Source organism: Cimex lectularius, unplaced genomic scaffold, assembly GCF_000648675.2.
Source record: "Cimex lectularius strain Harlan isolate CLEC.00 unplaced genomic scaffold, Clec_2.1 scaffold300, whole genome shotgun sequence".
Lineage (NCBI taxonomy): Eukaryota > Metazoa > Arthropoda > Insecta > Hemiptera > Cimicidae > Cimex > Cimex lectularius.
The window spans coordinates 8,496-26,386 of record NW_019392895.1 but is presented as its reverse complement, the minus strand read 5'-3'; the positions used below and the strand labels follow the sequence as shown (position 1 = coordinate 26,386).

The 17,891-nt window shown below is 34.7% G+C and overlaps 1 protein-coding gene across 1 annotated transcript in view; it reads left to right on the top strand.

Annotated features, from left to right (window-relative positions):
* LOC112127754 (protein APCDD1-like) overlaps positions 1 to 7,330 on the top strand; it is a 204,110-nt gene extending 196,780 nt beyond the window's left edge. The window contains exon 6 of the mRNA XM_024229151.1: positions 7,238 to 7,330. Coding sequence (XP_024084919.1) covers positions 7,238 to 7,279 — 42 coding nt within the window. The 3' untranslated portion in view covers positions 7,280 to 7,330. The remainder of the gene's footprint in view (positions 1 to 7,237) is intronic.
* Positions 7,331 to 17,891: the final 10,561 nt, after the last annotated feature.

Genomic DNA, 17,891 nt, shown 5'->3' with positions numbered 1-17,891 from the left:
ACACTTGAAAGTCGTGCGGGTTTAATCTATTCTATCTATTTCGGTGCTATTGTTTTAAAACATTTTAAATTAATTTTTAATTATTAAGGCATATCTGACAAAACTTTTTCGTTAAACTAAAATATTTTCGGAATCATGTGTTGCTAGAGTCATTTAATTCTGATGACTACAAATAGATTAAAAGGGAAAAATAATTTTTTATTCAAAGTAGATATTAAAGGGGTTTAGTCTAAAGAAAGATTTGATGGGACTGTAAAAGTACCTGCAAAAAATCGTGGCAAAGTGTGAGAAACAATGACACGAGACTAGAGAAAGTCTGCGTTTTGAGGTTGGTAAAAAGAACTATAAAACTTATAACAAATCAATAACTTTCTTATGCATTTCCTAATGGGGCTGCGAAGAACACTTTTCAGAATTTGGTCCTTATTAGGGCCTGGATGGTGTTTAGCCCAAAACGCAGAGAAGAAAATTCATAATGGAAGCATATCAGTCTAGACAATTCAACTTTCGGCAAACATACTGTATGCTTAAACTAATGGACCAGCGCGGGTTAGGAGAGCCTTCCGCCCACCCTGAGGAGATCGCGGTCGTCGAGAAATGGTTCTAAGGTTAGTAATTTGGGAGCAATTTTTCCTTTGGCTTTAATCAGATCGAATTCGGCATTTAAATAGAACTTCTGTGTGATCTTAATTATTACGTACTTTCACACGTCAGGTTCGTCAGGAGTTTGTAAGATTTTGGTTCAAGTCGGTTATGTCGAGTTTGTAAATTATGACGAAAATGTTTAACCCAGGCAAATATAATATTGTTAGTTCAGAAATTTTAAATTGCACTACAAACACCATGCTATTTGCTTTATTCTAAGGAGGAAATCGTGAGGCCATTGCGCTTAGAGCGTCTTAGAGGATTGTCAAGGGTTGGGGATTAATGTCCATTTTTGTCGGACGAATCTTTCTCGAGATTTTGTGGTTTCAAAAATAAATGGGATTTGAAGGTCTGTGTACATAGTAAAGTTTGACACAAAATAGGTACCTTGGGCAATGATTCAAAACATTTTGGGCTTGACCGACTGAGTTCTTGGGAGGTTGGAATTCTGGGTTGACCTTTTTTACAGTTGAATGTTATACGGTATGGCATTCCGTCTCGTCCATAAAGAGTCGATAGTTCAGACGTTAATGATTAATAATTGTCTTTGATAATTAATCATACAAATTGCATAATGTGTTTATAGCATGCGGCAGCAGGGAAAATCAGTCTGTAATTAATTAACAAAACTTTCTATGTTCGAGAATTGTTAAAGTTTTCTCTGACGACAACATCATTAAAAGCCTGAGAGAAGAAAAACCTTATTATCTTAATGAAAATGTCATCGTACGATTTTACATAATAAAAATGAAGGAATAAACCAAAACATTTCTGTTGTATTAAAAGTTTACAAAACAAAATTCAAATTAATGACAAAATTAATCAGCTATTTATTTAACAAGTAATTCCCTCAAGAAGTCCAGACTTAGATCAGATCAATGCTAAATGCACTTTATTAATAATGAACATATTCATCGCAAGTTCAAACGGTTTCCAGTCAAATAAAAATATGATATATTTATCCGTACTTAATGGTGTGCTTTTGAGAGAATCAGTGTTATATCAGTTAGACGATTGGACCAGATTAAGCAGTAATACGACTTTGTCAAGCATGGCTCACGCAGGAGAAGAAGTAATATCCAGGAAATTCAAGAAAACGGATCGCTCAATTCGTATCGAGAAATGTTCTATAAAATTATTTTTATATAATTATAACTGAAAAAATGTAAATAACGATTCGCGAATTGGTAGAACATGCAAAAACCCTGTAATAGATAGATTATATACATACGTATATTTGTTTGAGTGGACTGTATAAAATGTTATTGAATTACAAACGGCAATCTTTAATTAATTTAATTTACATTAACTGATTATTTATATAGACTGAACTGTGAGTAAAATGAACTAAATGAAAAATGAACATGAAATTAATATGAAAATGTTAATATAGGACAATTACACAAATGAAAAACGACACTGGTTCACTGACATACTTTTGACTTGAAGGCTGGACGAATACTATCCCTTCCACTCATACCCCAATTTTCCTCCACTCAAAAAAGGGCTGCCAACGTCTCCATCACCTGTAATAATTTCAATTAAATATATTAAAATTTCGCGTAATTGTAAACAAATTTAATTAACTGTACAGGAACTTTTTATTCCTCTACCAGACTCCACGTTCCATGTAGTTTTGTAATTCTGTTTTCCCCTAATTTCTCGGTTGTTAATCAAAGTTTTATTCACAAATAATAAGTAAAAATCATTTGTTAATATGGCTTTGTAACGCTCGTCCCAGGCAACAAGACTTTACGTTATATCCGAGAAATTAAACTAAATTAATTTCTGAATTCGTTAAATGAGATACCTATTTTTAAAAAATTGACAATTCATAATTAGATAATTAAAAATTAAACATAAACAACAGGTTGAAAATTGGTTGAATAGGGTAAACCGGCTTGATTTGTTTGTGTTGCGCTAGTGTTGGCTTACCACGCCGTACTGAAAGACAAACCTTATAACTAATGATCTAGTAACATAGTTTACAATATTAAAACCTCTATAAATATATATAACATTCAGGGTGTCAGTTGACACAGTTCTCCTGGTTCCCTCCAAAACTTCTTAACCTGAATAAAAATAATTAACAGGCTTTTTAGTATAAGCTTTACTTTTGACAACTGCAACAGTTTTCTCAAACTCTTAAAAAAGTTAAACGATTTTTTTTTCTTCAAATGTAACGTATATTTACATACGTTGCAGATTTCAAGGATTTAATCAAAAAATGGAGAAAACAGTGTGAAATAGATTCAGAAATACGTTAGATAATTTAGGTTGTTTCACACCATTTCTTTGTCCAACACATCCCTATTACATTTACGAGCTGTTTTGAAACTTTTCTCCTGAAAAAAATCTAGAAGAAAACTTTTGAACACATTTTCATAATATTTAAGAATTTATTTCTCCAAATGTGATTCTTATTTTCGGAAAAGCTCTCATAGAAGTGTTTGCAGCTCTTTTATGTATATAGTTGTATTTTATTTTATTGTATGTATTCTATGTATACCTTCCTTTTCAGGGCAGCTGATTTTTTGGCGTAGAACCCCCAAAAGTGAATCATCGTTATTTCGCATTTTCTATCAATTGTACCACTATGAGCCTTTCGGAAAGATAACTCTCCCTAGTTGTGAACCAGTTTCCATTGTTTTGGGTCCTTTCATGGTAATTTTCCCCTGTTCGGTATTGTGAAAATAAGCCATGGAACGAAATAGTGGCCGTCGTTTATTGGAAATGGCGCTCGCTTATGGAATAGGAATTCTTAATTCAGTATTTTTTTTAAACTAACTTCTAGTGATCCAGATTTACTAATTCTTGGACCGCATTATCCAGGAAAGAGAATAGTTTTTGTCAAGCCAATAAAAAAAATTATTTAGATTGACCCGCATCACTTTGTCCGGGTCCCTTAACGGAACTGGAGGAATTTTGTGACGTACCACTATGAGTTCCGTGTGTGACGTCCATCGTTACCGAAAATATTTGATCGACAATTTCAGTTTTTCAAATCAAATAAGTGTATCATAACAAAAATAGCCAATATCAATAATAGCTTTTACGAAATGTAAAGTTAATATATATAATCTTTTGTAAATCATTCATTCAATACTTTCTTTGCTTTATTTTCGGGACCCGAACCGTCATCAGGTAATGTACGACATCTTCCCTTCTTTCTTTTGTATTTCATCTTCCACCGGTTCTACTTAAATCAATGTTTTTTATTATTTTCAGCAATATTTATACATTGTATAATTTTGTATTGTGTTTAGTGACCGTTAGATAATGATTATTTGGAGATCGTGAGATGCTGTCTACGTTTATGTTTGTTTTGTTCTGTGTATAATATTTTTGGATTGTTGAAGTTGAAATTGTGTTGGTGTTCAAAATGGTACGGCAGTAAAAATAAATCTGACGTAATTTACAAAATCAATTGTTTGTTGTCCGGCAAATTACGTCGGAATTACATCCCAATATCTGGATAAGAGAGTAAAGCAACATAAGAAGAAGAAAAAGAAGATCATATACACATATGTCCTTGTTTTTTGACAACCGTGAAAAAAATTAAGATGGTGGTTTTCGTTAGGGTCAAATAAATAAATAGTTTAAAAAAATAAACTATTAACAATTGTTAAAAATAAATAATAGAACACTTTTATTATCGCTCATCAATTTTTTCCAATGCGCAATTCTGGCATGAAAATTTTTAACTGATGCAATTTTTTATACCCTTTTATATTTTCTAATTCCCGTTGTTGTCAAAAAATGACATTCGGACTTCACTAAAGGAGGGCCACCACGCGTCACAGGCATTCCGTCGGCAATTGTGACGTGCCAAGGATGCTCGACGCAATTGCCGGCTATATCTGTCTCCGTTATTGTCCAGCATACATAAACCGGCACTGGTCACCTGTCAGATTGATGAATATCACGTACCAAAACAAATTATCCGTCCGTCCCGTCCCGCTCAATTCTCGACTACATTACAAGCCTCGCGGATTCCGGGAACATCAGCCGAGATCTTGGTAAAATTAATTTCAAATATGCTTGAAATATAATATATTCACATCAGTTATATACCAGAAGATATATTTTTGACGAATAAAAAAGCAGTGTAGAAAAGTTATTCATTTTTAATTTGAAAACCCATTTTTGAAAAACTTTACTTAAACATCCTGCAATATATAGTAAAATTCTGCTCAATTTCCAAAATAAAAAGTAAATTTTATCAATTGCTGTACAGCAATCAAATTTTTCCACCACAGCTTCTTCTTCTATTATATATTATTTATTCCTAACTTCAATTTAAGACTTTTTGCAATAATTCGACTCTGGTCCCTGTCTCTGAGAGTCTCTTTTAGAATAACAAAATTTGCACTTTCATTGATTGATCTATATTTTTCCAATCATTAAATCGTGTAACATATTATTTTCTGATCATCCCTAAAGAGAAATCGGCCTTTCACAAAACGGCGGTCATGCCTGATGGCCGTAAATAATTCAGAATTAATTCTCTTTAGCTCCAATCTCGTCTCTCCGCTTTGTTTCTTCGTAAGAAGTTTGATTTATTCTACGAACTTATCGTTTAAACATTAACAAAAGTACGTCGGCGGTTTTGTTTAGGCGGGCGAAAAGTTTAATGAATTTCTGACGCCCCTGAGAACGAGAACGAAAGCGATGAAAAAACAGTAAATAAAAAAGTGCCGGCTGTGAAATCAAATCTGTATAATGTTGATATGCGAATTCATTTCCACTCTACGAATAACTAATTGGTTCTAACCATACCAGATTTTTGAGGAATTTATGTTTGCCCCTGAAGGTCTGCTTTTGGGAACGAGTTTCATTCAAACCTCTAATAATAATGAAACCAATTGCAATATCATACAAGGAGAAGGTGCTTAATAATTTCATTAGAGTTCGTGGTCCGATTGACCAAATAACATCTTTCAATTAATTAATCTTTATGTAAGGTATTGGTTGAGATATTTCAGAAAGTGCTTCAAATATTGCTAAGCAAAAAAATATTTTAGACCGGATTTATTATAAAACAAACCAACTCTCCGTATATCAAGAACAATTTTTGACAATTATAATTAACATGTATGCATAACTTTAAGACCTCGTTATCACTAAATTATTGCAAAGTGTATCATGATCTGATTACATCTCTTTTAAAATAAAATACCTTAATTATACTAGGTTGAGCTTTTATGCAAGTCTAAATTACGAGATTTTATTTTTTATGTAAATAAATAACAAACAAGTATGAACTAGTAGACTTGCACTTTCATGACGTTAACATGCCGATGCTAAGTCATTATGTTTTAAAATTTTCATGGCAATCATGGAAAAGTTGAAGATGAAGATAATGAAGTCTGTAGTACGTGTTTATCGCTAAGAAACGGTAACTTCCCTCTACCTCCTTATATCCTTGCTTTTGCCCCGTCTTATTGTCATTGATGTAAAATATACGAATAAATATTGATTTGTGCTGTGTTCTCTCTCTCTCTCTCTCTCTCTCTCACTCACTCACTCACTCACTCACTCCCCCTCCCTCTCTCTCTCTATTTCTCCCTTTCTCCCCCTCTCTCTCTTTTTCTCTCTCACCCTCTCTCTCTCTCATTCTCTCTCTCTCTCACTCACTCACTCCCCTCCCTCTCTCTCCTTCTCTCTCTCTTTCTCCCTTTCCCCCTCTCTCTCTCTTTCTCTCTCACCCTCTCTCTCTCTCTTTCTTTCTCTCTCTTTCTCCCTTTCCCCCTCTCTCTCTGTTTCTTTCTCACCCTCTCTCCCCCGCATTTTTTCTTTTTTTATTTTCTTTGTCTCTTTCTTATTTCGCTCCTTTTCTTTCTTTGTCTCTCTCTCGCTCTTTCTCCCCCCGTCTTTATTTTCTACATATATCTCTCTCCTCTCTCTTTCTTTCTTTCTTTCTCTTTCTTTCACCAATTTTCATGCTGGTTGCTATCATTCCTTCTTTACATCTGTCTCTCGGTACGTGCTTAATTTTCCATTTTTTGTTTGTTTGTTATTCTCTCTCTCTCTCTCGCTTTCTTTCTTTCCTTGTGTCTTTCTATCTCTTCATATCATTAACGTTAGAACTGGCTTAGAATCTTAGGGCTTACCCACCTACACGAAAGGCATAAGTCTCTATAAAAAAAAGTTATTGTTGTATATAAAAAAGTAAAACATTTGGAGTTTTGTTGATTGCGTTCTTATTTTTTAACTTACAAGGACATAAATTCTAAAACTGTTGAAATGGTCTGAACCAAAAGAAAATAATCTTTCTAACGGATTTAAATCTGGATAAGCAAGCAAGGGTAAGTTTTAGGTGGGCACCTGACATCGGAGATAATGAATTGTCCTGACTAACATTGTTATAAAAATTTATACTGGAGGGTTATCTAAAACCAAACCAAATTGTTTTTGTTTGTTTTTCGCAGAAACAAATTTTATCCTTACTTTACTGGAAGCTTCTTTTCCTTTTTGTTACTCTTTATATGATAACATTATAACAAATTAATGAGCTTATATAAGCTTGACATGTATAACAAGGCAGAAAATGAAATTACAATAAGTATTTAATTTTTTTCTTTGCTCCCAGGGGAAGAACGCTCAGTCACGTATCTACTATTTTCCGGCCTAGTTTCACCGAAAATAATATTTTATTAAAACCCATTATACCATACCCGTAGTTTTTCCTTGTAAGCAATAATTTTAAAAACGAATTTGATAAAAATTGAAATCATAATATCTTTATTATATACGATTGTTTTAGTATCATCGTGTCAATCAGGCCCTTTTCAATTTGCTTTTTATGACCTTGCTAATAAAATCCCACAGCTGTGAATGATATCGACAATGGTTGGAATATATGGCAGTGGCGTGTCTGCGTGGGTGGTAAGTAGTAGACAGGGGATGAAAGGGGTCAATAAGGCCATATCTCAGGTCACAATGACCGCGTGATTTACTGCGTACGGTGTCAGGACGACGCAGTTTTTAACCTTAACGACGTCCTTCCAGTTCGAGCTTGGTCTCTCAATCAAACCTGTGTTCCAAAATCTCTAATCATGAAAGTTTACATTTAAAAAGGGTTAAAGAGTGAACTGGATAAGTATAAAAAGAAAGTAACAGTCAATCATTGTTTGTAGAAAAGAAAAAAAAACGATACACGACGTGTTGATTTTATTTTTTAATGTTCTCCCTATTCAATTCTGCAATTGAAGTAACGTACCATAAAGATGAATTATTCCCATCAAACACCCAAGAAAACAGAGACTATTATTTTTCCTTTGATCTTCACAATAATTGTCTAAAATGATAATTTTAACAAAATATTGAGAAGAATATGTTTGGAATAACAAGAAATAAATTATTTCAAAACATACAGGTACGATATTTCAAAGAAAAAACTTTGTAAGAACCTGCCTGTTATTTACCATCTTAGAATTAAATGTGGCGTGAGATCACATATTTTAAGGAAAACGTTTTACGTGAAATTTCGTGCGAACACACACAAGACACGTGACTAAGAGTTTGTCGCGTGTAGTTTCCACTTGTTAGTTTTCCCGCCGGACAGTATTTTCTTCTAAAAATCAGTTAATCCAATTTGAATAATGAATATGCATAACTCACGTGTATAAACAGAGCAATCAATTGATAAAACGCAATTTTCTCATTTAAATCCGTACTTCATTGTAGTCAATTTATAAACAGTTTACTACCTTTGGAATCCCTTATTAAAACAAATTATAATCAGTTTAACCAAGTTTTAGCAAGATTAATGCCGTTATTATTAACATAATAAAAGTCGAGGGGAGGCATGGGGCTTAATTTTTAATCAAGATAACCCGCTTTTGGACACTCACATCTTTTTATTCGAAAATAAAGCCAACGTTCAATTTCATTTTGCGGCTTGTACCACGACGGAATTTCAAGGGTCAAAAAGAGGCTTTTTTCCTCTTTGAAAATAGGATCGGGAATCACAAAAGGCAATCTCCGTCCAACTAACAGCAAAGCGCTTTTATCTTCTTGATCCATTGGCAATTTTATGCGTTCATTGTTAAAGGCGCTGATTATTTTACTCCGAAGATAAATAATAGAAAGACTAGAAATTCTTAGTTAAGCCTTTATTCAGCGTGGTGTCGAGCCGATTATTCCTCAGGGGCTCATCAATCACACCAGACGTTTAAAAGGAGATTTATATTTTAATATCAATCCTTTTAAAATCGTCAATTTACTTTTTTTCAGACGTTAACTTGGACTAACACAATTTTTTCTGCGTAAAGGTTATTTTGCAGCTCGAACTTTCTCCCCAGAATAGCTGAAGACGTTTATTTCTTTATTTCGATTATTTATGAGTGAAGATATTATTCTTAAGATTTACTTTACTCTAATGAAGAAATCAGAAGCAGACGGACCAAAAGACCCATTAGGGACACAGAGATAAAAACACTAATCAGCTTTTTCCGAGGGTAATCTCCGCCATCTGCGAATGCATAAAAAGAACCAGTTTGACTGGAGAAAGTCATATCATTTTCTTCAAATTTTGTCATACAATACTGCACGTCTGGACATGTAAGTTTACTTATCCAAACACTTGTTCTTGATGAAGGAGTTCATTTATTTAACTTTTTTTCTGATTTGGATATGAAATGGGTCGAAGCAAAGAAAATATCTTAACATAGAAGGGCAAGTGGATGCCTGATAATTGGTTTTAAGAGGGGATTTAAAGAGATCAAAGTTGATTCAGATACACAATTTTGGGACAGACATTGCACATCTTACCAGTGTACTAAAATTGCTACAACTGGGACGAAAATTTTACTGAATTAAGCAATTTCGGATCAGAACATTCTACATTAAATTTTATAGCTTTAGTTACGAATTGCGTCTTCACAAAGCATAGATGATGATGGTCTTCTTAATATGGTCGATTTTAATTCCAAAGACAAATTAATAAACTCAAAGTTTCTGGCATTGTGTGCGGAAGTTGGCTGATCGTTCTAAATGGACGCTCTTCCGATGAGAGGGATGGAGAAGCCACATATATCTGTCGACAAGGAGTCTGTGAGTCTGTGTTCTGTTGGTATTATCTTCTTGCGGAAGCAATTCTAAAGTTCCAATTTTTTTCAGGGCATATGCCCATATACTCGTCACGGACTGTCAATGAAGAACCATTCAACCCGCTATTATTTCGACTGAGATGAGTATCACAGAAAGCCAAATATTGCAATAAAAAAATTAAAAACGAAATAACGCATTATCCTGCCTTTAAGTGAGGAAGTCGACTACACGGTTGATTTATTTACAAGAGAAATCATTGCTCTTAAATGGTCTGGGGTCGTGTCCTTTTGCGAAGAATGATTGGGAATGTAAACATACTAGGAAATGGTCTGTGAAGTTATTTAATTTATCCAGATTGAACAATTCCAAGGAAGTACGAACGATATTGAAACCGACAAGAATATACGCCAAGTTAATTTCTCAAAAGAAAATAACTTTTTACAAACCTCACTGAAAAGTTTAAAAATGTAACAGATGGTAAACAATTTAGTAGCTTGTAATAGTTTTAAAGAAGCACCATCCTGTTTGCCACGCTGCAAGACTACGGCCTGATTGGGTGGTTCATTTTAAATGCTTACTGAACCTCCCAGTTATGTAAGGCATTGGTTGAAAAAAAAAACAGCCAGTGTCACGAGCGGGATTCGAACCCACTACATTCGGCTAAATACGCCGCTACTTGAGCTCTCGTGACTTCATCTAATCTTGATTACACGACATTTGAAAAATGGCAAAAAAGAGGGAAAATTCGATAGATGGGTTGAGATGGGAAGTTGGTGTCCGAGTGGATCGAAGTCACGATAGCTCAAGTGATAGAAAAACGGCGTATTGAGCCGAAGGTCGTGGGTTCGAATCCCGTTCGTGACACTGGCTGTTTTATTTCAACCAATACCTTACATAAAGATTAATTAATTGAAAGAAGTTATTTGGTCAATCGGACCACGAAATCTAATGGTTCAAGCCAAATATTACCATTTTAAAAAATTAACGAATTTACGCATTATCCTGCCTTTCAATTAGAATGTCAACAACACAGGTCTGCCGAACGAAAAAGTATCCCGTATAACAAGGATGTACACTGAGTCCGCTTCTTTTCGCATCAATATATATTCAATATGTCAATCACCTTGTAGATTGGTTGTAGTATGGGATAAAGATTGGGAGTAATCAAGGTGTAACTTTATGCTAACCACATGACTAACATTTCTGATAATCCACTAGCACTGAAAAATAGATTTACTTCAAAAATATTACAATAAATGGAGATTAACAGTAAATTTAAGCAAATATAAAGTTATTATTTTTCAAAATGAAGGGAGGGGACAAAGAACTGAAAGGTGGACATATAACAAGGAAATAATCCATATTGTCGAAGTAATATCAATATCTGGCTGCATTATTTCCTCCTAGGCTTTTTGTCAACAAACACCTACATAAGAAAGTATCGTATTTGCAAAATTTAATTGTGTTTAGAAGGAAGCGTTTGCAAATCGAAGCGTGCCTTTATTGAACAGGACAGGGTATAGTGTTAAATGCTGTACTAAGAGCAGTGTTGTGCCACGAGGTCCAAGTCTGGGGATGTACTGAAGTTGCGATGGTAGAGAGTGTTTTGCTTCATGTTTGTGAGAAATTTGTTTTACCTGGCCAGTTACTTCCCTAATTACACTACTCACTTGGAAACGAAATTGATGCTATTCTTCCCACACCACGAGTTCGCACTTGAATTACACCTGCAAAAATGGTAAATATGGCACGCCTTGATAGTGGAGTACGAAACAAGATAAGGGCAAAATATATATGTATTGGCCGTAAAGTATAGTACATCCAATAATTTAGATTCCTTCAAACCAAAATTAATACAAGTGGATATAAAAAAGATATTGTCAGAGTTCAAAGAGGAAAAGAATGCTTCTTTTCATTCAAAAGTCGTAATTTATGAAAAAACTTTACAATTTACTAACTGGCTCCGGGTTTGCAGTGCGCGAACCTGCAGTGGATTTAGACGTCGTAAGATGCTTATTTAGACTTCGTGGTGAACTTGTCGTATTGAACGTTAAGCTTTATCCAACTGATGCTTATGAGATATGTTCTCTCTGCAATACGTGCCAGCGGGAGGATCTATACCACGTGTAGTCGTCTTACATAAGCGAGTTGAGAGAAATTGTTTTCAACTTCCAAACACTTATGCCGGATGAGGATGTTCGACTCCCGGATGATCCCGGCTAGAATTAGATAACGCAATACTGCAAGTAGGCTACTCGTTATAGAGCTATGTTAATGTTTCAATGAAACTTCTGACTACCGTTTATTCAATACAAAAACATTTAAAAACAATATATATATATATATATATATATATAAAGTAAAATCACATCATATTGTGTTGTGTTCAGTTGCCTTTACTTGATTTGAAGGTCGTGAGATGCGGTCTGTGACGTAGGTTTTAGAAACACATTTTCTTTATCATGCCGACGTTTTGATCTTTATTGGGATCATCTTCAGGGCCTGGGATTTATAAACATTGTTTAAATTTTACATGTAGGATGTGAAAAAAATGAATTTATACAATGCTAGAAATTTTAGATTCAATCGGAATATTTGTACTCTCTCAAAGTGTCTTCATATAAAAATGTCCTTCTATTCCCGACTTCCCTCCCCACCCCTTCAAAATCCAACGTATATAAACAAAAAACTTCAAGATCACACTGGCATTCTCAACATGACACACAAGAATGACACATCTACACGGAAAACAAACTCTTTGAGTGAGTACAAATACTTTGATTGAATCTAAAATTTCTAGCATCGTATAAATTCATTTTTTTCACATCCTACATGCATTTGTAAAATTTAAACAATGGTTATAAATCCCAGGCCCTGAAGATTATATCAATAAAGATTGAAACGTTGGGATGATAAAGAAAATGTTTTTCGAAATCCTACGTCACACCAGACCGCATCTCACCATCTCCAAATAATCATTTCAAAAAAGTATTTAAAAAACAATTGCACCGCTGAAAAAGATGGTAATGGAGTACATTTTCTCAAATTTGCTGATCTCTTTGTTTGGAATATTAGTTCAGAATCACCATAGTAAGTTTTTCGACTTTGAGGAAAAAATTATTTTTCAATGTTTTAGGTTCTAAAACGCTTAATTTACGAACTTTTAGAAGTTTAGTATTGATCACATATTATTCAAATTTTAACGTAGTTTTAAATGGTATCAACGGATTTGTCCAAAAACCTTTAGGTTTGGAGTTATAATAGTTTATTTGATGAAGGGTCGCGAAATCTTAAAAAATCAGAAAATGGGGAATAATTCCGAAACTGTTGAGATTCGGGCCATAGTTAATCAGGACTTTTTGGTTCTAGTTTGAATGTAAAATATACTGGCAAAGTTTGTAACACGAATAGCCGGACACCCTGTATAACGTGTCCGTCAACAGGAAGTGCATTTTGAAAATATTCCTCTCGAGATTACTTCCTTTATCTTTATAGGTAGCCAAACAATATCGTACTATTTAAATGTATAGATGTAGATGTATTAGGGTGTGTAATATACTGCACCATTTAAGAGTTGGTGTAAGCCCCGTTCTGTGCCTATAGCAATCCTATAGGTGAATCCTATTTCATCACTGTTTTTCATTAGTGGTTGAATTTCTTCTACGGTAACATTGTACGTTCCAAAGCTCCTACGGGCAAGTGTAGCACCACAGTTGGTTAATAGGCATGATGGTGCCTCCTCTGCTTCTTTATAGAAACTGCGCGTTCCGTCTTGGCTTATAATCTTCTTTAAATATCCCTTTGGTTTGCAGTGTCCTGTTACGAATCCTGTTAGGATTTGCAGATTTTTCCTGCTTCCTTTGATACATTCTATTACTTCTTTCCTTCCATAATTTGTTAGGAGGTCTTTGGATTTTTTGTGTCCAATGAGTGAGTTCCATTGTTCCCTCATTTTCTTTTTATCCTTCTGTCATTGACAGTGTGGGTTCCTATGCCACAGAAGATCCACTCTTTAAATATGTTTAAGATATCATTATTGATGAAATCAGTATGGTAGAGGCAAAACTAGTGGCTCAAATTAGTACTAGATTAAAGCAAATTATGGGTAATTATGATACGATATTTGGTGATGTGAATTTATGTTACTATTTGTGTTCTTTGTGTTACAATAAATGATGACAAAAAAAATCCACGTCTTTTTCTATTCATAAAAATTCCATGGTCGAAGAAAAGCCCAGTCGATGATTAATTTATAAGAGGAATTAGGTAGGCTTGCTCTCAATCGGCTATCGAGCATTGGGTCATCAATGAAAAATTCCATGAATAAAAAAAAGTTTTTTCATTTTTGTCCAGTAAATTTTCAAAGTCTAAGAGCCCACCCACAGGATTCATCAGATGGAATTTTGCCAAAATCATATTTTCTAATACTTTCGAAAACATGACTGGGCAACGAAAGTGTTGTATCCGTAATTTTAACTGCATCGTTCAATTCAAACGTCTTTGGTGATATTTGGAGGAGCCAACAAGAGCTTTTTATACACTTCAAACAGAGAAATTAATTCATCCAAAGTTAGTAACCAACTGCAAATAGCGGCGCTTGGTCAGTTGGAGAAATTTGTGCTGTCCCGTGCGATTTGGATGATGACAGAACGATTTTAATATTTGCCATATTTATCTCCTAACCAAACTATTTCCAATATAATTAAATTATATATCAAACCTTGTTCTACTCCAATGATGCGCTTATTAATGAATGTATTGGTAAAGAGTTATCTCAATTACGAATTCACTAATTTCGTGGTCGTCCGCTTGACCAATTAATATCTTTCAATTAATTAAGGTTTTTAGTTGAGATAAAAAAGTCAATGGCACGAGCGGGTTTTCGTTACCATAAACCAATAGTCTCTTCTCTAAAATATGAGGAATCATAAATGATTATAAATTAATATTTGAATATTGATTCCAAACCGAGTATGTTCTTAAATGTGGACTTTTCATCACGACGTTTCACTGCTGTAGCGTCAGATACTCGATTTTTTAAATTTATTTGATTTGATTATTTTAAATTTCTTTAATTAGTCTCGTCCCAAAGTTTTATGCAGATATTTTATTTTTAAAACATCAGTTAGGTATAATTATTATTTGTATAATTGTAAATATTCTTTGTGCAGCTACTACGAACTCTGTCTTGAACCTTACTGATTTTTTTAACCCGGAATTCGGTCTTCAATTTTTGTGTTGTTTGTTTTATCACAAAAATCTTTTCAAGGGATTTTCACAATACTTGAAAGTTGTTAAAATATAGAAAATTCAAAGGTCAAATGTGTGAAATGAATTTAATTTAACAGGAAAATCTAACATCTAGCTAGAAGGGGGGGAGGAAATTTTGAATCATCAAATAGTTGTTCAAACCGCCGGCGGCGGCGGTTAAAATTTAATTCAGTGCAAGTTATCGATTTGAAAATTTATCGCTTTTAACTGCCAACCTGTTTAGGACTGAAGGGTCTCGGTTTGCAAACTTCCCGACAAGTTGAGCTTTGGCATAAATTTTGATAACTGGAGCCGTTGTCGTTTGGGAATCGTTGATGAGATGGCTTTCAGGTCAATTTCATTACTCCAAAAACGACGAAAAAAGACACCATTTCATTATGATCTTCATACAATTAAGGATTAGGATAAACTGGATCTCGCTGATAAGGATTTTCCTTGAACAGCATTATTAAAATTTTATTAAATAAAAAATTGACGTTATTACTCCTTACAAAATCACATAAAAACTAAAAATTGCTATAGTTTAACCTCACATATAAACAATATTAAATATACAAAATTATTTTGTATATATATTGACTAATATTTTTTTTCACTACGCAATGAAGTTTCTACGTCTACAATAGTCGCGGGAATGTCCAAAGAAAAAAATCTACGATTCCTGTTTAAAAAAGTGTTTTCCGCTTTACACAGTGGGACTATTGACTGTGAAGGGTGTTCAGGAAAAACATGAATAATGTGTGCAAGGAAAACGCGTGCACAGTCCGAATAGGTATAACTTATGCACAGTCAGTGCAAGGAGTGTAGGAAAAACATGCGCAATCTGTGCAAGGAAAACACATGCACAGTCTGAATAGGTAAAACGCATGCGCAGTCAGTGCAAAGAGTGCAGGAAACATGCGCAATCTGTGCAAGGGAAACGCATGCACAGTTTGAATAGGTAAAACGCATGTGCAGTCAGAGCAAGGAGTGCAGGAAAAGCTGTGAAAACTCATTCAGAGTCATTGTTGCGAAAGCAGGAAAACACATGCGGAGTGAACGAATTCGAAGGTGTACTGCTACATTAATAGGCAAAAAATTCCACCCACTTGTATTATAACTTGATTTGTATATTTTTTTATATTAATCAACGTCTCACGGTTTTTAACGTTTAACAACTGAGTCTTTGTCTAAAAAAGTTTAAAAAAATGTAAATTACTTAGGAAAATAAAGAAGAGAAAAAAAAGACGGACAGATAAAATTTGTTTTAATTAGATTTTTAATTAACATTTTAGTAACGCGTATCTCCTCCTCTTGCGTTAATTACATCTCGAAGATACCTCTGCATACTTTCTATGACTCTGGAAATGTCTCCTTGCTGGAGGTTAGCCGAATCTTCACGCAGTGCGCAGTGTCTTTTCTAGATCGTGAAGTGTATCAGGAAGTGATGAACGTGCTCTTATTCGTGTTTTGAGGTTATCACATAAATGTACGATGGGGTTCAAGTCTAGATAAGACCCTGATTTTATGCTGTTGAAGGTACGTTTGTACTAAGCGAGCGACATGTGGACAGCCATTGTAGTGCATTAGAATAGGATTGTCGCTGGTTTCTTCGAGGATAGGCAACGAGTTCCAAGATTCATCCACCTAGCGAGTGGCGTCAAAGAACCTCCACAAACTACAACCAACTCTGTGCAACTCTTCATTGAAATTCCCGTCCACACCATCAAATCTGAAAAATTTCAATCTTCGTATCTTTCATTTCGCCTTCTCCACACTTTTTCACGTCCATCTGGAGATCGTAGAGTAAATCTCATTGTAAAAAGTAAAGCAGACCATTCGTCCAAAATCCAATGGCCGTGTTCTCGAGCAAATGCGAGTCGTGCAACTGCGTGTGTTGTGGTAAATTCTGGTCCTCTTACGGCGCGAAAAACCGCGAACCTGTCTTAACCTGTCTTAAATGATTGACTGATTTAATCTTCGTCAAGCAGTGCGTTCAGGAATTTGGACACCTCGATGAATCGCTTGAACAACAATAAGGTGCCGGTTTCGCAAAATTCTCAAACTCAAAAAACGGTCATCTTGTTATACTAAGGGTGCAGAACCCAGCCTTCTACAGTAGGACCCAGTATTCTCGTATATATTCTCGAAAACATCTAACATCTCGCACGGTTTCGTAGGGAACTCCGATGGAAATAGCCGCATACCTGATGGAACGTCCATCATCAATAAGTGCGTGCCACATCCTCAGCACTAAGTGGCATTTTTAAGTTTAAAAATTGAAATTAAGAAAACAAAGATTAAAACTAAACAGTTTAAATTCACTAGTTTTCGTAGACCGCTTGACCAATTAATATCTTTCAATTAATTAAGGTTTTTAGTTGAGATAAAAAAGTCAGTGCGAGGAGCGGGATTCGAACTCGCGACCTTCGGCTAGATACTCCGCTACTCTACCACTTGAGCTATCGTGACTTTTATCTCAACTAACAATCTTAATTAATTGAAAGATATTATTGGGTTGTCCGGAAAATAATGCAGGATTTTAAGTTTTCATTAAAAAAAATCTATATAAAATATTCTGTTTACGTTTACAGGATTACTCATTTGTATGAATGTCAACACTTATTAATCCTCTTCCAAATGATATTGTTTGTTTACCTCTGTAGCATTCCGCTACTTGGAAATAATTCAGTCATCCTTATAATGTCAAAGCGAGAATTTCGTACGATTTTCTTTTACGAGTTTAAACTCGGCCGAAGCGGAGCCCAAACGGCTAGAAACATTAACCAAGTCTGGGGCGAGGGTTGTGTTAATGAGTGCACTGTGCAAAGGTGGTTTAAAAAATTTCGGGAGGGAGATTTCAGCCTTGAAGATGAAGAAGGTCGTGGAAGGCCTTCCTCTCTTAATGATGATGTTCTGCGATCAGTGGTGGAAGAAAACCC